The 24,893-nt window shown below is 37.4% G+C and overlaps 1 protein-coding gene across 6 annotated transcripts in view; it reads left to right on the plus strand.

The window, feature by feature from the left end:
• Positions 1-24,893, plus strand: part of atrnl1a (attractin-like 1a) — a 450,037-nt gene that overhangs the window by 93,745 nt on the left and 331,399 nt on the right. For 4 of the 6 annotated variants that reach the window (XM_041790223.1, XM_041790225.1, XM_041790224.1 and 1 more), the window contains exons 10-15: positions 3,304-3,458; positions 12,741-12,825; positions 15,220-15,431; positions 17,955-18,073; positions 18,634-18,750; positions 21,298-21,430. In XM_041790223.1, the coding sequence (XP_041646157.1) occupies positions 3,304-3,458; positions 12,741-12,825; positions 15,220-15,431; positions 17,955-18,073; positions 18,634-18,750; positions 21,298-21,430 (821 nt within the window). The remainder of the gene's footprint in view (positions 1-3,303; positions 3,459-12,740; positions 12,826-15,219; positions 15,432-17,954; positions 18,074-18,633; positions 18,751-21,297; positions 21,431-24,893) is intronic. The other 2 variants (XM_041790226.1, XM_041790227.1) reach the window with 1 other exon arrangement.

Genomic DNA, 24,893 nt, shown 5'->3' on the forward strand with positions numbered 1-24,893 from the left:
AAGCTAACAACGCTAAATCTAAAAGCACAAAGTAACTATGTAAGCTACCTTTATATGTAGCTTAGGTAGCTTTAGCAATGTTTGCCAAAGCTCTCATTTGTAATGCTAACTTAACACAGTGCAACATAGCTAATGTAGCTAACATTGCTAGGGTAGCTTAAGCTAAGTTCAAAAAGCAGCTATGCAAGATACCCAAATATGTTCTCTTGGCTACGTTAACTTCAGTTATGTTTGCTAAAGCTCACTTTGCTAAAGCTTACTTTGCCACGTTGGCTTGTGTAGAAGACAATAACATAACTAGAGTAGCTATTTTTACTTTAGCATTGTTTGCTAAAGCTCACGTTACCAACTAACTTAGCTATCAATAACAGAACTACATATCTAATGTAGCTAACATAGCTAATGTAGCTAAAGCTAAGCTCACAAAGCAGCTTTGTTGCAGAGGTTTTCTACCAAGCTACATTAGCTTTACCTGAGCTAAAGCTCATGTCACTAAAGCTAATTTAGCTACATTGGTTTAAATAGTAATGCTAATTATGTAGCTAGCATAGCTGTGCTAGCTTTAGCTACAGCTAACAAAGCTAAAGCTAGCCACTGTTCAAGTAACTACTTCTTAAACACGTTTACATAATTCAGTCCCTGATTAGACCTCTGACCTTTTTCTCTGTTATATCTATAAAATGTTGCTTGGTCTGCAGTGTTTGCAGTGTGGTTATTTCATGACTGTAACTGCTGGACTTTATGTATAAAGCTTAATTAAAAAAAAAAAAAAAAAAGTCTAAAAGTGGAAATGGGTTTCCACTGGCTGTAAGAGATAAATTGTCTGAAGCTAGACCCCTCTTGATAATTAAAGACATTTCTTCTAACCTAAGACTTCTTTGACACATAATTTGAGTTTTTTAACCTATAAATTGGTATGTAATCTTAAAAATGATTGTCATTTTTTTTTTTTTGCAATTCCCCTTTTTTTAGATTTGAAATGGATTTGGCCATCAACATGTAAAGCAAAGAATACGTCACTCATGTAATCTGTAAATCAATCCATCATTTTTTAGTGAAGAAAAATCTGTTGATCAAAAAAACATCTTTGAAGGTGCTAAAGAAGAAATTGACAAACATGATTTTCTCAAAACCTAAAGAAAAGAAAAAATGTAAATAAAAACACACAAACAAGCGATGGACCATTGAAAAAAACAATTAAAGCACAATTATTTTGTTAAAACATAGTATTTTTACACAACAAACAACCTCTAAAATGGTTGTGTTAAAGCCAGAGAGTATTATCATAAAAAAGTTAAGTCTATAAAATAATGAGCAGTATTTTTCCCTATGAAAATGTATTATATTCTAAATTTGTATTATCCTTACAAATTTGTTTTCAATACTGAAGTTAGAACTTAAATGTTTGACTTATTTTCTTTAACTGTGATATCAGTGCTGTAAAAATATATAATTGTGCTGATACAAATAATGGTCATAATTGCTCCTTTATTTTTTATGTTTATGTGATGACACCTTAGAAGGCTAATAATCGAGATATTAAAAAGAAAGGAGATGCTTAATTCAGAAACCGGTCATTAATTGTTTTGATACATGTGTGAATGTTACTAAAAGAGGTGGTAGAGTCAGTGAGCTTCAGCCAGAAAGATGAGCGGAGGGTGAGAATAGAAAGATCTGTCGGGAGGTCTGACCTCAGGTGACCTCTGGCAGATGGATGTCTGAAAGAGGATGCTTGGCTTGGTGTGTGTGCGTTTTTTTTGTTTGTGTGTGTGATTTCACATGAGAACATGCTACCATACTCACCAACTGCTGTCTTCAGTGGCTCTCACTTTCACGATGGAATGTGTTTGAGGAGTCAGGTGACTCTGGAGCTTGTGACCAGGGCATTTGTGGACATTAAAGTTCAGCTACAACTCCATGCAAAGATCAGCTCCTGCCTGCTGTCAGCAGAGAGATCCTGACAGCTCCACCAGAGTATCCCTGTACAAACATCTAAATCTGATAGTGGCCTCCAAAAGTGGTCCTTTCTCAGGGTCCACATGGACCCAAGCATTTAGCAAGTCTTTTGCTTACAGGTATGCGCTCACAACTGGAAAACAAAAACACTATCACTGGGGGGAAAAATTTAGGAGCTTTTTTGATACCTTTATTTAGAGGATAGGGTGGTTGATAGTGTCAGAAACTGGAGAGAGAAAGAGTGGGAAAAGCATGTGGGAAAGGAGCCACTGCCCTATTTGCCCCCTTTAAAGAGAGTGACCTAACGCCACAGAGGTCCAGCCAATTGGTGCTAGTAGTCTCAATATAAATTAAATAGGGATCACCTGAGTGCAGTGAATGTGTCTCAAGTGATTGTAGTATGAAGACACCTGTGTCTGGAAGGCCCAGTCACTGGTTAATCAGTATTCCTGGCTACCATTAAACTATGAAGGCAAACGAACATGCAAACAGCTCAAAGAAAAGGTTTTTGAAAAGTATTAGTCAGGGGATAAAAAATACAAAGCACTGAACATCCCCTGGAGTCTAGTTAAATCCAACAACAAGAAATGGAAGGAATATGGCACATGTCTAAATCTGCCTAGATCAAACCGTCCTCACAAACTGAGTGACCGTGCCAGAAGGAGACGAGTGATCGAGAGAGATCACCAGGACACCTGTGACTACTCTGAAGGAGTTATAAGCTATACTACATATTTTTGTTTATTTGGCACTACTTTGAGAAATCTGTGTTTTTCCACTTTTAAATTAAAGAGGGTTTTTATTTCTATTTATTTATTTTTGTTAAAAATAAGGACACAATTATTTTGACCGTGATTGAGTTATAAAAATTATTAAAGGGAAAAACATCCAAAGGGGTAAAAACTTTTTATTGGCACTGCATATCTGTTGTCTCCCACATTATTAAAATCAAGATAGATAATAATGGACTAGTTTCTAGCTATGTGACCCCCTGAGAAATGTTGAATATCAGCATGTCTGCAGGAAGTCTGAGCTGCTGCAGAAATCGAAGAAGTCCCTGATCATCAGCACAGTTGTTCTCTAGTCTGTGACCTCTGACCACACAAACGGAGACCTCCCATACTTTGAGTGTGTGCTGTTTCAATCAAAGAACAGTTGGAATGTGAGTTGGCATGAGGGCCAGTGACCACAGAGCAGGTCACACACGCAGACAGATGCCATCAATAACATGGCTCCATGGACACGCAGACCCACAAATTACTGACAAATTAACACTTTCCTAAAATGTCTCAGTCTGCTTAGTGGCTCTTTCCTCTCTGTGTTTGTGTGTGAATGTGGGATGTGCAGGTTGATCCTCAGGGAGAGTGGTCTGGCGCGGTACCTCCACTCATCAGTGCTGCTGAGCGGCACAGTGCTGCTGTTTGGGGGAAACACTCACAACGACACATCGCTAAGCAATGGAGCCAAATGTTTCTCTGCTGACTTCATGGCATACGACATCGGTAAGAGCTAGTGGTAAATAATCACACACACTGAGGAAGTTCACGATACAAATGTCAGGCTAACAGACACAAAAGCTGACTTTAAGTTTTTTGTGAAATTTTTTACTTTTTTAACCATGACTTGCTGTTCTGACTTAGTGTTTGCACTTCAATTGTATGATTTTTTTAAAGATGCATGGGCCTCTTCTTTTTTCAAAACGGTTTTACCAACTATGAGTTAACTCTCTCTCTCTGTAGAACCAGTAGGATTTTTCTCAGCCAATAATTGGAGATCAGTTAACATCACAGAAAATGACACCACACCATCCAGCCAATCAGCAGTGGCCCAGAGTGTCCAAACTTCCTGTTTCCTCCAATCTTGAATAAATGCAGTTATACATTTCTTTTGGCCCCAAACAAACTTCCTTAACATCAGAACTTAGCATAATATGTTGATGAAACTCACATGCTATAAAGGTGAATTGTAGCACTAAATATCATGATGGGTTTTATTTGCATAGGATTTTCAGCAGTTACTGAAAAGTTAGTGTGAAAGTGAAGGAACCATATCTGGACATAAGCCAAGGGTGTAAAATGTTAACTTTATCAAGACATATAGCCAACTCATCTAGCAACCATACTAAGTGTATTTTCTTAACATATAACTTATTATAATAAAAGATAACAGTTCTCTTTAGTGTAGTAAGATGTTGCTTTGTAAAACTAACAAGTCATCCAGTGGTATTTTTACTAATATAGAAATTTTTAAGTTATTATGGTGAAATAGGAGTGATTTTTGGTCAGTTTATAGCATTATGACATTTCATTATACTTATGTGGTTAATATTAGTTTTTATTTTCACTATGAGCCTTATTTATACTTAAATTAATTCAGACATTCAATATTTGTGATGTTTTTTACATTTCTGGAGGCATTTTTAAGAAAAATAAGTGGTATGAATAGTGAAATGTATGTGATTTTACTCAGTTTTACAACAGTATAACAATTTTATTAAATTTCATTGGCATAAATAAGTTCTTATCGTGAGCCTCACCATTGCTAAAATTCACTTAGTTGTTGAATATTTGTGTTTTTTATGATTGGAGGAGGTGATGAATTTAGCCAAGCTCTGTATGAATCCATACAATGATCAGAACACATCCTTTGTATATCAGAGAAAGCAAAAATGTAGCAGGTTTGTGTAGACATGGTGAGTAAATACAAATGATTCTGTGGTCAAACTTCTGCAATAAAATGCTTTTCTTTAATTCCTAACACAGACATGTGTTCTTGGCAGTTTGTCTAGATTGTATTTCATACATAATCAGGTTTTAGTTTATTCTCTGTTGATCAGCTATTGCATATTTCAGCACATCAGCCAAACCTGCATCCTATCATCCCAAAACCACCTCCAGATTCTTACCCTCAGTCCCAGACTCCATGGCAGAAACACTCGTCCATTCTTTCATCACTTCCCATCTGTACTACTGCAGTGGGGTCCTGTTTGGGGTATCCAGAAAAACCCTGGATGGGCTCCAGTAAGTGCAGAACTCAGCTGCCAGGCCTCTCCCCTGCACCAAGCCCTGGCAGTACATCAGCTCCCACCCTCATCCACCTTCCTGGTCAAGTCTAGCATCATATACAAAATCCTCCTCCTCATCTACCAACTGAAACACAGCCTTGCCTCCCAGTATCTCCTGGCTTGACACTTGTCTGCTGCACTGAAGACTAGTCTCTCTTCAGTGTGGAGGTCCAGATTCATAGGAACTCTGGAAGAGATTCACACTATGGCATCCTCGGTCAATTTTAACTCATCTCACTTGGTTTCCTGTTATCCCCAGCAATTACTAATATCATTCTCACCCTTATTCACGGTTTCATTCGTTTTGTCTTTTATTTGTGTTACTTCTGACTTCATGTAGAGTATTCTTAGATCCAATGAACGGCACTTTATAAATTCAAGATATATTTTTCCTGTCCTTCCTCTTTGTCTTCTTCTAATTGTTATTTTGCAATATAATAAAGTGAAACTTTATTTCGAATAAAGTTGAGGGGCCAAATACAGAAAGCAGTATTTGATGAAAAGAGAGGAAGACAAATAGAGAAACTTTCAGTATCAGAGCCAGAAAACAACTCAATCTCACCTCCCAGACAGAATCTGTGGAACAGGAGCAGCAGTGTGCTAGCATACAGAGTCTGCAGTACACTGTATGTAGAGGATATGGATGATTAAAGATCCCATCATAGCATTCCCAGTCGCACCATAGACCAGATGGCACTGAGATGTTTCCAGCCCTCAACAGGGACAAGATAGTGAAGGGAAGAAGGGAGCTTAGGGAGAGTAAAAGAGGGATTACACCAACTCTACACAGGCGGGGAACAACAGGGAGCAGAGAGATTACCAGAATGAAGACAGAAGCGGAGGGGGGGAGAAAGATTGATGTACATGCAGGGAGAAATGAGCAAAGAGACGGCTGATTTCTAAAGAGAAGGAAAGGAGGAAGTATAAGCATGCGGGATGTTCAGCAGAAACTTGTCCTTATGAAGTGAAGATACCTAAGCTGATTAAATCTAACACCTAACTGACATATAAATCATGAACATGCTTGGTTTTCAGTCATGCTACGTGTAGTTAAAATTTTAGCAAGATATTCTAGTATTCTAGTTTTTTTTTATTCTAGGCTGAGTTGCTGTTGTTCCTAAATGGTTTTCACTACATTTGAATGTAAAAAACTCAGCAGGGATGAAATTTCATGAACCGTCTCACTTGTCTCAAAGGTGCTATCCAGTGGTCTCATGCTTGAAGTCACTGAGCTCTTCAGAACTACCAATTTTGTATCAAAATGTTTGCAAATGGAGACTGCATAGCTAGGTGCATTGTTTTATACATCTGGGGCAATGGGTCTGATTGAAATACTTGAAATCAGTGATTTACAGGTGATGACGAATACTTTTGTCCAAATTTTGTATGTTTATTCGTCATCTGGTGTCTGTGTTTTGTTAATTTTGAGGACATGCACAGCCAACACATGTTCAACCTACACTGAGGACATGTGGCAGCCATGGTTTTTCCATGTTCTCGTATGGTAAAAATCAAGTAAATCTTCAGCCTGATACATGCTAGAAAGTACTCGTCACAAGAAAACTGAGTGAATAAAATGTATGGATGCATGTCCATATAGGGCCTCTGTAGTTTAGTATTTAAACCAAGTACTTTCATCTTTCAGTTCAGTTTCTCCAGCTGTAAATCCAGTGAGTCACTTACGTAACCATCAGTACATAGAGCATGTTGACTTTGTAGTATGTTCGGCATATAATACTACTCTCAGATTTCATATAGATCCACTGCAACCCACCCTCCCATTTTTTATCTGTCTGCTGTAAATAACAGAGAAGAAAAAGCAGGGAGGATACTGGTGAGATAAAGCGGTGATTGTGAGGGTACAGATGAGAAACAACAGCAGGGTGTGAGCAAAGGAGAGCAGAGTACACACACAGCAGGAGAGGAGAAGAGTAAATGAAGGAGGGATTAAGAGAGAGCAAAGGAATCAGTGATGATGCTGGAAGAGAATTACATAGAGACAATAAGCTATGCTAGGGTAAAGACAGTGATAATAATAAGCCTGTAAGTGAAGATGAAATCAAAGATGATAAAGAGTGAGAGTACCTCCTCTCAGATTGAGGGAAGCAGCAGAGTTGAACGCTGTCTCTTCTCTCCATCAGCTCCACCAATAATGTATTTACATGTCCCTCAACTCTGCACAAACAAAGCCCTGTCTTCAGGAGTATCATTATTTATTCATTAGTGCCTATACCTCCTGGTTTGCACAACTTAACTGTCCACTTGCCAGCTCTTTAACTTAGAGACACAGGATGGAGAGAGGGAAGGAGGGTAGTGATTGTTGGAGGAGGGAAAGATGAGTTGGAGTAAATAGAGGCAAATGCTTTAGATAATGTGTTGCAGATAAAAATAAAAGTGTTAGATTGGAGGACAATTTGTGTTCCTGTATTGTTAAAGTGCATCTGTGAGCGATAGTTTTGCGTATCGGTTTTCAATTTCTGGTACATTTGTATTAAACAAGAAACCTTTTAACAACTGTCAACACATTTTTGTTGTACTTTAACGTGACTAAATCAGAGAGAACAAAATACAGTACACTGCCAGGGACTCGACGATGAAGTCTTTGCAATTTTTTGCTTATAGTGATGTTTCTTACATGCCCTAGTGCCTAGTACACCTCTGTATATGCATATTTATGTTGTATAATAGGTTGATTGGAGACATTAGATCGGATATCTTTATTTTCCAACTATATCCACTGTCCTATCCCTCCAATAAAGGCAAAAAGCCCCAAAATAAGACGTTTAAAAAATTCAACACATCTAAAGAATTCTAGCACAGATCAAGGTTGTTACAGTTAACTAAAACTAAATAAATAACTAAAACTAAAATTCAAAAAATAATTTTAATCAACTAAAACTAAATAAAAACTAAACTTTACCAAAAAAAAGAAAACTAACTTAAACTTTATAGTGCACTTACAAAACTTACAAAAATAAAATAAGAATAGAGACATAATAACCTTAGTTTTATCCGTTGGCACAACAAACTTACTGGAACCTACAATCAAGCCTGGGTAGTGTAAAATGGCTTGATTTGATTGGTTAAGACTTCACTGTGGTAGTTTCATGTCTGGGGTTGTATTCAAACATCATCTTTAGATAAATAAAATAATAAATTAAGTGTAGCCTGTTTGAATATGTTTTATAAAATGTATGACGTTCACTCATATAAAAAACACTAAAACTAACACTTAAACTAAAACTAGCAAACTAAAACGAAGCACTTTTGCAAAATAAAAACTAAACTAACAACCCAGCAGTAAAAACTAATTAAAGATAAACTGAAATTGATCACAGAAAGTGAAAACAAAATAAAAACTAATGAAAAATCCCAAACTATTAGAACCGTGGCGCAGATATTACTGCCTAATTTTTCAGTAACTTTGAAACTTAAGTTTGTATAGTTAGACGTGTTTTTCATGACTAAAATTTGGCCTGCTGGGTAATAACACATCCTTCTGTCATACAACAAACTTAAGATATTTACATTTCATACCCTTCAATATTTTTTGTCCCAGAAATCTCGCCCTAAGACTAGAGTGGCTATCCTTTCATAAAAGGCAATGTAGCACAAAGTTCTTTGAAAAAAGGAAGTATGGCCTTGCCATACAAAACTGTGTGGGCCTCTGAAAAACCCAGTTAATGGACCCTCCTTAGTTGTGATATGGATCGTATCAGTGCATGTGTGTTGGATCAGTAGCATTGGTGCTAGCATCCTGGCTAACAGTTACTTCATTCTTGAGCTGTAAAGTGTGTCAGGCTGTTATTGGGTTCTGATGTTCATGTTATTTATTCATGCCACTTTTGAACCCCTTTTTCACAACTCTTTCTGCCCATTTTGCCAAATTTGTTTCCACAGTAAACCCATTTTTGCCACTTTTAGCCAACTGGTGCTACTTTTAACCCTTTTCACTATTGGAGCTTCTCATTTCGTGCCTTTTTGCAACTTTAGAACTGCTTTTCACCATTTTTCAATTGCCAAGTTTTGCCAGTTTGAGCCAATTTTGACAATTTTTGTAAATTTTAACCCATTTTTTTGCCACTTTTTCATTCACTTCACCATTTTTTTTAACTGATTTTTGCCACTTTTAACCACTATTCACCACTTTTTCCTGCCATTTTTTTCAGCATTAACATACTTTTGCCATTTTCTAATTGATTTTCACCATTTTACCACCTATTTTTGTCCCTTTAAGCTAATATTTTACCATTTTAGTATAAATTTAGCCACTTTAAAACCATTTTTGCCACTCTTTCACCATTTTTCCCCATATATTTCTGCCAATTTTTGCTACTTAACCCTTTTTGCCAATTTTCAACCTTATTCTACAATTTTTAAATCAAATTTCCCTTAAAGCTATTTCAGTTCTGTCTACTCTGTTCTCTGGTATCATGCATTTGCGCACATCATGGCTTAGCTATGAAGTCTGACATTACTTTTCAAGTGCTTTATTTAATGTACCTATCCACTTTGTTAACATTACCAAAAAAAAGGTTATTCTGATTTAAGAAAATGGGTTTACATTTTTAAAAAGCTTTATTGTACTACAGCATAAATACATAAAATGTATTAAATTACAATAAGAAAAACGCTAACTCAGTGAAATATGTTCTAACAAGAAAATAACACGCTTAAGGAGAACTTGATAGAATGCAATAGAATATGAAAATAAACAACTGAAAGAAGATTCTGAAATTAAGATAAACGTGAAATCTAAATTACATGAACAAATGAAGATGATTAAATAAAATGTGATTAAAATCAAGACTAAAATGGTATGTTTTAAGTTTTACCTTCAAATTTGGATCTGGATTTTCCTTAAAATTTGTCCAATTAAGTATCTGATTTCTAACTTCCCACAAAATGAAAAATCCTGACTGAAGAAGGCAACTCAATTCCTGCTACAACTAAATTATACTCCTGCTTGAAACATTCACAGTCCATGTTTATACCGAACATTTTTTTTTACCGCGTAAAATTTCAGAAAATGCCTATTCACTTCTCATCCTGCCCTTACCTCTTTATTTACTTCTAAGCCCTGTGTTTCCTTAAAAAAATAAATAAATAAAATAAAAGTTTAAGAAATTCAATGAGTTGAAACTTTGGTCTGTGATTTTCTGTCTTATTACTGAATCTCACTTTCAAAGTCAGCTTGAATTTTAAAAATCTTTAGGTATTTTTTTAAGCTTTTAAGGACATAGCACAGAGTTGTAGTACCCATAAAATTAAGTGTAATTCCATGTGTTTTTTTTTTTTTTTTGACTGAACATTATGCTGCATGTGGACTAAGATATCTTCATCCATTCATCAACCTTCTCTATGTCCTCCTTGTCTCTCTTGCTTTTCCCTTGAGGAGTTAATGAATTGGTCCACCTGTGGAAGTCTCTTCTCCTTGCCCCTTCTTCGTTTTCTCCTCGGTTCCTCCCTGCCTCCGTGCTCGCTGTGACTCGAGCTGTTCTGAACGCTAATTTGTTTTTGTTTTGCCGCGCTAACCTTGGAGGGGCGACGAATGCCGTTATTAGCTTCTCCTGCTCTTCTGCTGCCACACATTAGATTCAGGTCGACACGGAAGGCACTTTTCATTTGGATTTAATTCTCCCTCTCGCCCTCCAGCCCCCCCACCCCCCCCTCGTCCCTCCCCTCAACCCTGCCACCCTCACACTTCTAATTAGATTTGGGGGGGAAAATGAACTCTGATTAAAAACACGGTCCTCTCCAACTTGACACACACCCACGCTCTGTCTGCCGCACACAAGCACACCCAAAAGCTCAGGGCATGCTGGGAGTTTGTTTGGAACATGTTTGGCAGAGGCATGATATATTGGAAGAGCAGACAGTGGCTGCAGTTCAAACCTCCTCTTCCTCCTCTGTCTTCTCCCGCCCTTCTTCATCAAGTCCTCCATTAGCACAGATCAAATCAAACTGTCAATCAGCCTCGCTCGCCCGCCTGCTGCGATCTGGACTCGTGATTTCTCTCTCACTGTCCCACCATGCATTATTAACACAGATTTTCTCATATCCTGAGAGGAAATTAAAACCTGTGTTGATGTGTGTCTCCCTGTGTGTGAGTCTGTGTGATGATAAGTATCTGATGAGCGTGTTTCTGTGGTGGCAGCACTAGTCTCAGGGGGGTCACTTAAGGCCTGAACTAAAACTGAGCTCTTTTATTTTTATTTAGGGGTTGAAGTTTAGAGCTATTGTTTTGGGGTCAGGATAAAATGTCAACTGTCCCTCTTCCAGATTACTGCCACTGTTTTCAGAGAAAAGGACACTAAAATGTTTCTTCCCAGCAGTGCTGAAGCCTTTTTTAGAAAAGACCGTTGTGCCACATGCTTTTCGTGTGCAGCGAGCACCTGGAGCTTCTGCTGACAGATTTTATCCCTGAGCAAAGGTGTCTAACAGATGTATCAAAATTCAGCTGAGAAAACATCCCTGTAAGCGCTACAATCTTACCTCTATTATGAAAAACGTTTGTGTTCATTTGTGTTTTTTTTCAGGCTTGCTGTTTTGGTAGTGTTAAAAAAAATCTTATCATAATTTCTTAGAGTAGTTTACTCCCCTATATTCTGTTAGAGAGTGCTGTGAAGTGTGGTGGCCCCTTTGTTTAGTACCCCTATGGCCTGGATAATGAGGTGGGTAACAGGGGTAGTGAAATGTGGAGTGCCATTTAGAAAAGTCCAGACCACTGATCTGGACTTTGCTAATGTGGCTGTGATTCTTGCGGGGACTGCAGATCCTTGGGGGCTCTTGCCTTGCTAAGTGAGGAGACGTAAGTGTTAGGAATGCACGTCTCCTGGGCCGAAACAAAGATCCAGGCATTTGTGGATGCCTTGGATACTGCCATCAAATCTGTGTGTATGAATGGTGAGAGCATGGACGTTGTGGAGTAGTTCACCTACCTTGGCAGCGTAATCCATTGATCTGCTGACTGCAAGGCTAAAATCAAACACAGACTTGGACTGACTCATGCATGGAGTGATGTAATATTAGGCAAAGATAACCAGAGTAAATAAATGATGCAGTTTTTATGACTTCGTTTATTAAGGGAAAAGCCATCCAAACCTACCTGTCCTACTGTAAAAAAAGTCATCAAGGCCTTTTTGCTTTAGTGCAGTGATTCCCAACCTGTGGGCCGTGAAAGTATTGCAAGTGGGCCACCAAATCATTTCCAAAATACTATGATTATTATTATAATTATATATATATATATTTTTATTTTTTTGGGAATTATATAAAATTAAAAATATACAGAATAGTGTTTTAAATGTTAAAACTCAGTTACGTTTAAAGGATATTAAAAATGTTCAATACTCTTTTAATTCTTTTGTTTTGTTCTTCCTTCAAGTATTAGACGTGAAAAGCAAATGAGAGATAGGAAATTTTGTTGTTATCTAGAGGTTATTGTGTGGACAGCTCCTTGAAAACTGTAATACTGAAGGTGTTGCAACATGTTACAGATGCTCTGTTAGCGACTGTGGGGCTTCCAACATGTTTCTTCTGTATGCAGTTCAGTCCTTTATGTTCAATCTTAAATTAAAAAAAAAGTGCTCTGACAATGCATTATATGGCCTATTTATGGGGTCAGAGGTGGGCCGCGAAAATTTTTGAGACTTTAAAGTAGGCCTGAGTTGGAAAAGGTTGGGAACCACTGCTTTAATGTGTTTGTGCTTCTCCACAGCGTGCGATGAGTGGATCGTTCTTCCCAGACCTGGGCTGCCCCAGGACGTCAACCGCTTTGGTCACTCTGCAGTGGTTAACAATGGGTGAGTTCATTGTATACTTCTAATACTTAACACATGTTCATCTGATATAATTTACTTAACTTTGATTATATTTCTATGCAAATCAATCCCAGGTATTCATGATGCATTATTCTTTGGCACACTTTATATTAAATTTACTTGACGTTGTCCTGGGAAGCGCTGAGTGCTTCTCTAGAGTTTCTGCTGTTTGCATACACAGATGGTTTTTTGGTGGTGTAGATTACTTTTGGTGTGATGTTTTTATATCAATGTTATATTTAGTTATCACTTCACTTCTCCTTTTGCATCCCTGAAACTCTGTTTAGAAACTCAGGCTATGTCTCTGCCTCCTCACCTCCAGTCTGAGTGTGGATGCTTCTCCGTCTTCACTTTTAGTGACTTCCTTTTTATTTTCCATGTTTGGATATGTGTATCTGTCTGTAATACTTTAAGAGCTCTATTTGTATCCCTGCCAGTTTGGAACATATATTGCTTACAACAGTCCCACTGAAAATGTATTAAGAAGAAACCACTTTGAGACTGATAAAAAAAGAAACTTTCTTTATGGGACTCAAACTCCTTCACCAGTGTTTTTTTGTTGTTGTTTTATATCTCTCAAAATAAGGCTTGAATGCTACAAAGGTTTCTCAGAGCTTCTACACTTTCTAATCACAGATCTTTTTCTTCATTACCATCTGAACATCCGGGGAAAGAGTAGTGTTCAGCAGGTTGGTAGCCAGTTAAGTCGCATTTTGGCAACAAAATACAACATGTGGGTGATCCCTTCAGCTAATAAAGAAGGACTGGAACCACTCCTGCAGGAAAAGAGCTAAAGTACTTTACATGATAATACATATTAATAGACAACAGGGCTAAGTTCCCCGATTATTTCCATCGCTTCCTCTTCTGTTGTCCTAGAATTGGGTAAATGAGTGACAGGTGTCACAGCACAACACTTAATTTTCTGTTCATTTGAGATGAATTCATGTAGCCCACGGGCCACCGGCCTTTGACCATACTTAGAACGATACAGTAGATCCCTGTTGAATTCTAACTACTGTGAATGCAGCGCTAATTGTATTTGCCTGTCGGTATTCTTCTTCATTCATGTACAGCAACGGAAGACTGCTGAAATGTCAATCGCTTCTATGTCTCTGAATCTAAAAAAATCCAAACATTAATTTTGTTTCTATAATTAGCTTATTGGCTTATACTAACATCATCCTGACCTTAATACAGATATACCCTTAATTCAGACCAGATCAGAATGATTTAAAATTACTTCATCATAAATTTTTCTTTATGTATTTTTTGGCAGTAATCTTTGAAAAAATATTTTCTTAAATGTAGAAATTTTATGGATGTAATATTTATGTTGCAATGATCACTGTGAATGTTGAGCTAGTGAGAAAAAGCATGAATCATTGAATAACTTTAGTTTTCCATTTAGTAATTAAGAAATATCATAGTTACCCTTTCTGTTTCTATGAACCAAATACACAAACACACACACACAAACACACATATATATGTATATATATGAGCCAGCTCACTGGGCTTCTCTGAGAAGTCAGAAATTAATCAAGCATAAAATTCAACCACTAAAACTATTTTTTCTGTTCAGGAATGCAAGTAAATAACTATAATTTGACATATGAATCAAGAAATAATAATGTGCTTTACTATTTTTTCAGTTTTTTTGTAAATCAGTAAATTTGAAAATTCATGGATAACAATAATAATTATATTTTAGCATTAAAAATATCATTTGGGTTAAAGAGCTTCTACATATTGGTGTATTGACCATTGCAGAAACATAACTTACTTTGGGTGGTGGTCTAATAAATTTGTTAAGCACTGTATATATATATATATATATATATATATATATATACATATATATATACATATATATATATATAGGCCAATCTATATTTTTGCAACCAAATTTCAACACCTCATAATTTAAAGGCGACTATCCCTTATGATCCAGTCCAAATAAAAGATGAGAGAATATTTTATAAGTAGCTACATTTAGTTTAATGATTAATGAAGTTGAAACTTATGCATTTAGCGCAAGAGTTCACTCACGATTCAGAGTGACTTGTTGTTGAACTCAGAAATAATGGTCTGACCTTTTAACACCGATTACCCACCAAAAAGGCAGCTCTGAGCACAAAAATGTCAGCTTTGAACTTCAAATGGCCAGCTTCAAACCACTCAAAGAGCATTTTTTTCCTTCCAAACCAAAGTTCAGCCTGAATTTTTGAAAAGTTTCCTGCTGTCTTCTGTCTTCATCTCTGTGGGTATTTATTCTGTGGTTTAAAACTGTTCTGTGTTGTAGGAACTTTTGCTGTGCTGCTTTCTTCAACAGGTGTACATTGTTCCCCTGTCTATCCCGTTTATGTTTTTCAGCACCATGTACATCTTTGGAGGTTTTTCTGGTGTCCTTCTGAACGACGTCCTGGCCTACACCCCTCCGTCCTGCCTGGCCTTTTCTAACCCTGCATCATGTGCTTCTGTTGGACCGGGCCTCCGCTGCCAGTGGGTCAATGGTAGATGTGTCCCGTGGGAACGAGAACCACCTGGGAACACTTTTCCTGCTCCTTTTTGCCCCCCAAGACCTGGTATGTAAACCTTGGTTCATGTCTGTTACTGTCTATTTGTCCTCCTTAATATTTTTACTGTCATTACGCCGTCTTTTCACAGTAATGGAGTCAAACATAAGTGTTGCTCCCAGGGGTCTGATTTCATGAGAGTAGTAGTTATTCTAAAGTATTTGGCCTCTGAAGTTTGTTTGCATACCGTAATTGTAGAATTGCCGGGTCAATGCAGCAACAATTAGCTCACATTGAAGCAATTAAGAGGGCTTTTTCAAGCTGATCTCTCCTTACTCACTCGCAGGCACGGAGTGGACTCTGCCTGATGTCATAATTGAAGCTCCTAAGGTTAAGGTGGAGGGTTTAAATACAGCAGCAGGCTCTGGGACATGCTCCTCTCACTCCTGTGGAAATAGGAACATCATGTGACCATTACTTTGTTAATATAAAGCAGAAACATTAAAAATACGACACACAATTATTAAAAACACTGTATATTTGGTGACATTTTTATAAAATTAGCGTTTCATATGATGCTTAAAGATTCTTAAATTCTTAATGAGATCTTTGAGTGCTGCACAGAAACATGTATTAGAGATGTGGTTTAATGAATGTTTGTTTATGATAAACAGAGCAGTGAGGATGAAGAGCACAGACATTGATGTGCACTAAACATGTGGAGCTTTTTTTGGGAGCATCTACAGTCTGCACTGCTCCTTACTCGTTTCATTTTTAAACTGAGTTGCAGTTGAACAGATGATCATTGAAGTATTTGCTTTTTCTTCTTCCACCTGTGTGTATTTGTGCACTGTGCTCCTTCTCCCTCACTCGTCCCCCACTGCACGACTTCATTGTGTGCTTGTGGAGTGGAGTAGGCTGGCACTGCCACTGTTCAACAATATCTCTCCCTCATTTTATCAAAGACATACATTTAAAGATAGAAAATAATTTTTAGTAAATACACTTCTTGGAGTGTAGTTTTTAAAAGTCTAATTCAAGAAACAGGACCAGCAGACGTGGACAGGTGGTTGGGTTTTGGTTTTGGTTATTAGTAAAATACTAGAAGTTACTGTGATAATTATTACTATAGATAAAAATTATTGTTAAGATAAATAATTAACATGGGTAACAACAAAAAAGGAGCAAAAATCAGTCTCAGAATTAAGATTACAATAATAATATCATCTAATAAATATTGGTATTTTAATACATTAAAGGCGCAAGATTGAGCACAGACCTTCTCAACTTAGCAACTCCTTACAATGTATATGCACAATAATCACAGACAACTTGTCTTTAACTCTATAATAGCATTTATTTAACAAAGCAGCATCAATTGTTAACAATAACACTTCATTCAACACATAACTATTTACTACTTAACTATAAAAACTACTTACAAGCGAAGCAGAGTGTGGTGAAGATGTCAGAGAGATGGAGAAACAAGATGGCTGATGGTCTTGAAATGAGAGAGTCAAATGTGGTTTCACACATGTGACTTTAAAGATGGTGGACTTTGAACTGAGAGAAGCTCCAGGCTAAGGAGCCATACAGAAACCCAGTGGCTGCAGTTTGATTGAATGGAAGTAACCTTTATGTTTGTGCAGTTGAACATACTGTACTGGATATAAATGGACACAGCAAAGTAGATCAACAACACATACGCAGAGACAATAAGACAACAAATGCACACGAAACACTTCCTACAGGTAGTTCTGCCCTGATCACAATGTGTGATTAGAGTCTGATGTCCACCCAGATCCAGGAGTGAGCTGTGGTTAGTCCATTAATTTTTTTCCATGGTTCCAGCAAGTTAAATGCCTTGTAGCATCAAGATTCAGCTGTAATGAGAGCAGTGCTCATATTTTCCTTCTAGCAACAGGAGGAGATTTTTTTGTCCTTCAGATACTGGTGGGCTTTCTGTAGCACTCCTGTCTGGATGACGTGGAAGGAAGGGAATAAACTTATGTGCTAAACAGGCTGCTTGCTGACAGTGCTAGAACTTAAACTAAAGCTGGGAATACAAAGCAACAGTGGAAAACAACTGGTCTGCTGCTTGGTTGGCGGTGGAATGGCTCTGAGGAGGAGACCCCACTGTTTTTTATTACCTTTGGACCCCCTGCACAGTCTCCTCAGGTCTGCTTGTATCAGAGAGGAGAGTTACATTCTGCAAAGCATACTGGGAAAATTTGTCTTACTGGGAGGAGGAGCCCATTGTTTGAAAGTTTCAAACAAAATTACTAAAATTCAGGAGTCTTTGTTTATGATATCCAATAAGCCTATTCCCAGCACAGGGTAATTGTGTGGTGGGTCTGCATTGAGAGAAGCTGTACTGAAATCTGAACATTGAGGATCTTTTTTAAACCTAACTCATCGTTTTCAAATAAAATACTCTTCAGTAGGCCTGCTATATTAGTCTTGTGATCCACCTCTAGATTTAGTGTGAGAGTCCCTTTAATTTTAAAATGACAGGGACAGTACAACCAGATCTGAAGATTTTTTGTTGTGCTTATTTTTGCATGTTTGTTTGTATGTTGTGTCGTCCTCCAGACAGTACAGATGAGCAGTGTTTCAGGTTCTCAGACTGTGCGAGCTGCACTGCCAACACTCGGGGCTGTCAGTGGTGTGAAGACAGGAAGTGTATCTCTGCAACCAGCAACTGCACTGTGGTGAGTCTCAATGGATAACAGAGGACAAGAGGCACAAACACTGTATAACATGTGAGAGTGTTTGATGGAACAAGTAAACTGCATCTTGCATTATAAAAGGGGATTCTGTCATGAAGCTGTCCTTTGGACAGCTTATTAAATCTCAGAAAAGAGAGGGGTACATTCATGTTGGAAAAACCCATTGGAATAGTGAAAATTATAACAAAATATGATAAGAAGTACAAGGTAGAGGAGGGTCTTTCATAGATCTGTTGTGTAAAATGTAGTGTGGTGTTCATGTTCTGGTTCACATCTCAGCTGTCCTCCCCAAAGTTTTCCAATGAATAAGTCCAAATAAACCTAATTTTGTTCATCTTTAGCCTATAATGGAAGGTGTTTGATATTTGTATTGAAAACTTTGATTCATTTGTTTTTTTTTTTGTGCTTTTGTTCATCTTGTTTTCTCTATCTCTTTCTCTATTTTTACTCCCAACCCTGCTTTCTCTGTCTGTCTTTGTGCGTCTGCATGTTGCTTTTGTGTGTTTGTTTGTGCTTTTCTGGGTATCTGTGTATGCGTGTAGCTGACTCTGGAGCTGGCCCAGCAGCATGGTGGTGCTCTGTCTCTGTCTCCTCCACCATCCATGTTGTCTGAACATCAGCTGGGCTTGTGGAAGCACGGAGCCAGAAGGAGGGGACATGTGTGTATTATTTGACACTTGACACTGCGAGTAAATGTGGTCACATCAGGTCGAGGTCAGAAGTCAGAGTAGCCCCTTAGGCACTGCTCACACACATATGGCAGGTCGAATGCTCTGTGCACATCAGGTTTGGTTTTCTGAGTAAAACAGATGAGGCGTAGGCCGACTTTTTGACTGGGATTGCCATACTGGGATACTGAGTGACATGGGGTGGCGAGAACTTTGAGTGCACATACCCACAAATGACAAGCATTAATTTACCCTTTCTGTCTTAGCTATTCACACTTAAACACCAGCTACACATCATAAACAGATTATATTTCTGTACATTTCTTAACTTTAAAAACTATCATGACAGATTGGCAACATGTAAATTTCAAAGCTGAATTATTTATGGACAATAAAATAAATGTGCTTCATTAACAGGCAAAGTAACCTTGCAGCAATTTATTAAATGGAATTAATTTACTCAAATTTGTTTTTTGTTTTGTTTGGTCAACCTAAGAGAACCTAAGAGAAAGATTTAATGTGAGCACATACCAACCAAATCATTCATCAAATTATTTTGAAAATTTTCTCTCGAGAATTTGGCACCTGCTATCTACAGATCTGTCTCTGAATTTGCTGACGAAATGATGTAAAACTTTAAATTTATTGGATATTTACATATTGTAGTGGTTTCGTACATATCCATTGTGCAGTCCAATGGGAGACAGGGGACTCTGTAAGAGCTGCATGTATGGAAATGTAGGAAATGCTTAACAAACAATTTTTGGTCAGATTTTGGCGCTTTTGGACGATGGACAGGGTTGCACATTTTTCCATACTCCTCTGAGGGATTCATTCAATTGAAGCCAGATTTTTTTGATTATTCTCGGCAAATTGGAGATTAAAAGTTTTCAAAAGTGCTAGTTTTGGATTGTGACCAGGGGTCAAATTTAGAAAACCTTTTTTCTGTTTTTTTTTAATTGCAGCCTTCCAGGAACAATAATCACACATAACTCTGCAGTGCTTACAGCACTCATCACCAGACATCACATACATCATCCATCCATACATCAATATCATTACTTTGTCACAGCGCCCCCTTCTGCCAATTCAACATTTCCTCCTCTGATACCCTTTTAACATTCAGCCCCTGCACACCACACATCTCAATTTCAAAATAAGGCATTTCTGGTGGTATCAATATTGGTCCACATATAAAATATGTATGTTGTATGTCATATGTGATTAAGAAAAAAAAATAATAATAAAAAAATAAATAAAACAGACATTATTATGGCTTTAGTGTTGGATAATCCGTGGTGTGCTAAGGTGTCCTGGCTTACACAGTATATATTAATATTACTCCAGTCTTGTAAGTTAAGGAGAAAAGGAGATGACTATAAAGAAAGTATAGTTGTCCTAAAAATAAAATAAAATAATAAAAAGTCAGGGGGGTGAACTAATTAGACTGACAATTATATCAGAAATTGAAATGATAATATTAATAATAATAAAAGTACCAATAAAAGTAAATATAATATAATTACAAAAATGATAGTAGACATAAAATAGTAACAGATAAGAAGGAAACAGAAATAAAATACAATAAAAATTGAATAATACTCATAAAGAGAATCGTAATAATGTGTATGCATACACTTTCAGTTACGTATCTGTATACACATATAAAAACGTATATACACATATAAGGGCCGAAACCTAATGTAATTCTAACAAATTTTACACACCCTTACTTTAGAGCCATTCTTGTGTAAGTATGGATTTAAATGATACTATAGCTGCCACAGCTGTTGAGATTTGAAATGGAGTTTTTACATCTTCCTCATAGAAAGAGAAATAGTGCCATACAATAACCCCCTATTCTGGTTATTAGCTTAAAGGTGTAAAAACCAGGCCATGGTCTGGGCAGGTTTTCTTTTAGAGGACAAGTAAAAATAAACTTTTGTAAACTTAGAAACAAAGGTTTACATAGTAGGCTTATCCTTCAAGAAACCACAGACCTCAACCTTTTAAAAATATTAAAATCGAGGATTGGTCTGTGCTTTCTGATACTTACGTAAGCCATTAACAATTCAAGTAATTTACGTATTTGGTCAAGTCCATTATCAAGAAACTTCCTTATAATGAAAAAAAAAAATTACGTGTTGATATGATTATCTGTCGAACCAGAAAGAAATATACCCTTTAAAATGTCTAAAATTTTAGCCAGGATGGATATTTGGTCTTTTCAGGGATCTAAAATAAATATAAACATTTGCTGTGTTTTAAATAAAGGGCGTATTATGTAAAAAAAATCACTCATATTTCAAATAAAATCCAATCTCAGTTTAGTTTGTCCTTGTTTTTTGTCCTATGCTGCTCTTCTCTCAGCATGCTCTGTTTGATTCTCTGGACCATCAAGCTTTAATCATCCTCAGCTTCTCTTGTGCATGCCACTGGTTTCTCTGGGTTTATTTCATTGACTGTAAACAGAAGGCACTGATTATGAAGTTTAACTGGGCTAATATTGTTTTTTTTCTTCTGTATGCTTGCGTGTAGTCTGTGACAGACCCATCCAGGTGTAAGCGCAGGGAGGAGCAGGAGTGTTTCAGACTGGCCAACTGCAGGAGCTGCTCCCTTAACCTCAACTGTCAGTGGGAGGTACAGCAGCAGGAGTGTCAAGCTCTGCCTGGTGAGGAGACACTGTTAAATACACACATTACCACAGAGAACAAGAGCAAAACAAGCAGCTTCTTACACAAATGTGTTTCTATTTAAGATTTCTCCCTGTGATCATGAGGCATAAAACAAGGCTGGTAATGGTCTTATCACGCCAACATGTACAGTGATGATGAAAATGAAATGATATCTTTCCATGTAATCTGCTGAATCACGAAGAAGGAAAATAGTTCAGTATTTCTCATTTTTCCAAGTGATTTCATGGTTAAGTGTCTTATGGTTCTGGAGATTGTCAGTGTAACATTAAACAGTTTTTAATATTTTGAAAAAAATCTACTGTATTAGCAGGGGTTGAAGCATCCTTACATCATTTGGTTAAAATTTATCTTGCTGTTTGAAGTTGGTCTTTTTCTAAAATGTTCAACAATATGTGAAGTTGTTAGTCTTGGGTCATGAGCTCTTGAACACCAAACAGGAGGCAGTGGACAAGGTAAACTCCGTTGTAAACATGGATTCTTTAAAAGATGGTGCCACCCAGAGTCAAAAATACCCTGACATTGATGTCCAAGATGGTATTTTCAAATTGCATTAACATGATTGGCACAACATGTAGACAAACAGTGGGAGCCCCACTTAATCACTCAGACACTCAAAGCACTTTTCAAACTTGTAGATTGCCACTATCTCCCTCAATTTCACCTCTACTACTACTAGGGATGTTCCTTGGCATTTTTTAATCTAAGTCGAGTAAATACATTCTGTTAACCAACCTCACAGCAATAGTTAAACAAATTCACAAACAACTTTACAGAATGTACTAACAGCACTAACAGTGCTGGCCTCATCAGCCTTCAGGTTAACGTCCACATTCCTATGCTGAATATCATCCCTCAGTGCTTTGGTTACATTTGTGTAATCTGACACAACCTCTGGAAAACATTAGCCCTATTTTTCTAGATTAAAATAGTGCTGAACCATGCTCTTTCCATGAGATACTTCAGTGCTAAAAGTTAGCGGTTGTTTATATCACAGTAAAGAGCATTGTGGCATCAAGGTAGTAGTCACTAAAAACAGTTACAGAGGCTACGTTGGCTATGTTACAGTTCAGACGTGGCATTTCAGCGGGATTCTGGGCACTTTATAAATGTAAATAACTGGTTCAACTGGCTTATAATTCTTGTGCCCACAACACAGGGGTTAGCGCTGTTGCCTCACAGCTGGAAGGTCCCTGGTTCGCTTCCCGCTCAGGGCATTTCTGTGTGGGCTTTGCATTTTCTCCCTGCACATGTGTGGGTTCTCTCCGGGTACTCCAGCTTCCTCCCATCACCAAAGACATGCTCACTTCTTGAGTGATCACTCTAAATTGGCCGTAGGTGTGAATGTGAGCGTACCTGCTTGTCAGTCTCTATATCTCAGCCCTGCGATTGATTGGTGACCAATCCAGAGTGTACCCTGCCTCTCGCCCAATTACAGCTGGGATAGGCTCCAGCCCCCTTGCAACCCCCAACGGGATAAGCGGTATAGAAAATGGATAGATTGATGAAATTTCTTTCAGATTTTCCTGCTTCAAATTCTGGCGTCCTGTCATTTGTGCAGATCATGGCTTAGCTGTAAAGTCTGCCATTACTTTCCAAATGTTTTAGTCAGTGTGCCTATCCACACTGTTAATATTGCCAATAAAAATGTAATTCTGTTTGAAGAAAAGGGGTTTACATTTTGAAAAAGGCTCTATTTTACTGCGGCATTAATAAAGGCCATTTTTGATTTAATAAGAGAGGTTATTATTCAGGTTCCAAGTAAGATATGTTTATCACAGCTTAACTTTACACTGGACCATGATTTTTCTAACCTCCATGTGCCCCCCATTTTTGAGGGCCCCAGAAAGCTCCCCCTTTATTCCCCCTTGGTCAGCCCTATTTAAAACCAATGACAAAACCTTGCCATGATGTTCTTGCAAAGAGTGTGTGTCTTTACACACTAGAGTGCTACATGATATGTATGGGTCTTGTTCTTTTGGTTTCTTTTTATTCTAACCTAAATCCTGCAGGATACTCAGTTTTTGTAAAAGTCCTCTCTGTGACTAAAATGACTTCAAGGTATTTCTGATGTCTATCATATCTGTTCGTGTTGTCCAAAGCTGTTTCAGGAGGGCTGTGTTCTGTTAAACATACAGGACATCATGTACACACAGCTTCAGTGTGTTTGCTTACACCGTGACTAATTGGCTGCATATTAATATCTTCACAAATCAGCACTTTACATGCACTTTCTATGCAGGCATGTACACCATGGGGATTAGCATACATTCATGAACACAGGAGGAATTTCCTCTCCACCTCTCCACTCAGCTGCAAAGGGAAGTAGGCCAATTAGAAGTGTTTACTGGATGTCCTGATTATGGATCCTTGGCTGACTAACAAACTCGAGTCCAGAAAGTCATCCTCACTCTGCTCTGTTGTGGAGCCTGTAGCTAGAGCTGCTCTCAGTTTGACTTTGGAGAAAGCATGACTAAGAGCAAAGGAACCCACTTGGCTTTTTCTTTCCTCAGATTCTTTTGTTTTGTGCTAAGGACATAGCAGTGAACTTATTCTTGTATGAGTTGAAGCTTTTATTGCTTTTAGGCAGCGCATGCATTGTGTTGTCTCTCTTTCTTCTGTCCACATTATGGCCTTGTAGTATGGCATACAGGCTATTGTGTGAGTTAGTTATAGCATTAACTGACATCCAGTGATGTTTAATAGGAAAAAGTTGTTTCAATGAATCATAAAGCAACATATACTGTAGATTGAATGTTTCCCTTTTATCATATGGTTTGGACATGCTTTCAGGGCTTTGTCTAGATTTGATATCTTGCCATAATTTAATAACAATTCAAGGTACTTACCATGAGCTACCTGAGAGTAAAATGCTGATATATAATCATGTAGAAGAGACGAGTTCATATACAATCCACCTTATTTTAAGAAAAACATGGTTTATTTCTGATCTCACTCAGTGGCACTATATTACCCACATTCCACAGTGTAACAGTGAAGTCTCGAATGGGTAGATCCCTCCTTTACTCACAAAACTTCCACTCTTGTACAGTTCTGCTACTACAGTGTTTTTTTTCAACGAGGATGGTTTAAATAGGGCAACACAAATATATTATCACATAAAAGACTTAAGTTTGTATATTATCTACATGTACAAATGTGGACATTACATTTTAGCATTCCTACAACTTTGTAATAATTACACGTACTTGAATTTTAGGGACAATAACCTAGAATGTCCAATAAAATGCAAGATATTTGCTTGAAATGTTGGAAGAATTTGCTATGCAATTTTTAGGAATTTATATGGAAATTTACAATTACAATTGCAAAGGAAATTTGAGGATATGTTTATGTATTATGAAAAGTTTCAACTGGAAGTTTTGGGAGAATTTATTTATTGTTTCTCTTTTCCAATTTTAATGGGAATTTTGGAATTTT

This window comes from Cheilinus undulatus, linkage group 6 (assembly GCF_018320785.1).
Source record: "Cheilinus undulatus linkage group 6, ASM1832078v1, whole genome shotgun sequence".
Taxonomy (NCBI): Eukaryota; Metazoa; Chordata; class Actinopteri; order Labriformes; family Labridae; genus Cheilinus; species Cheilinus undulatus.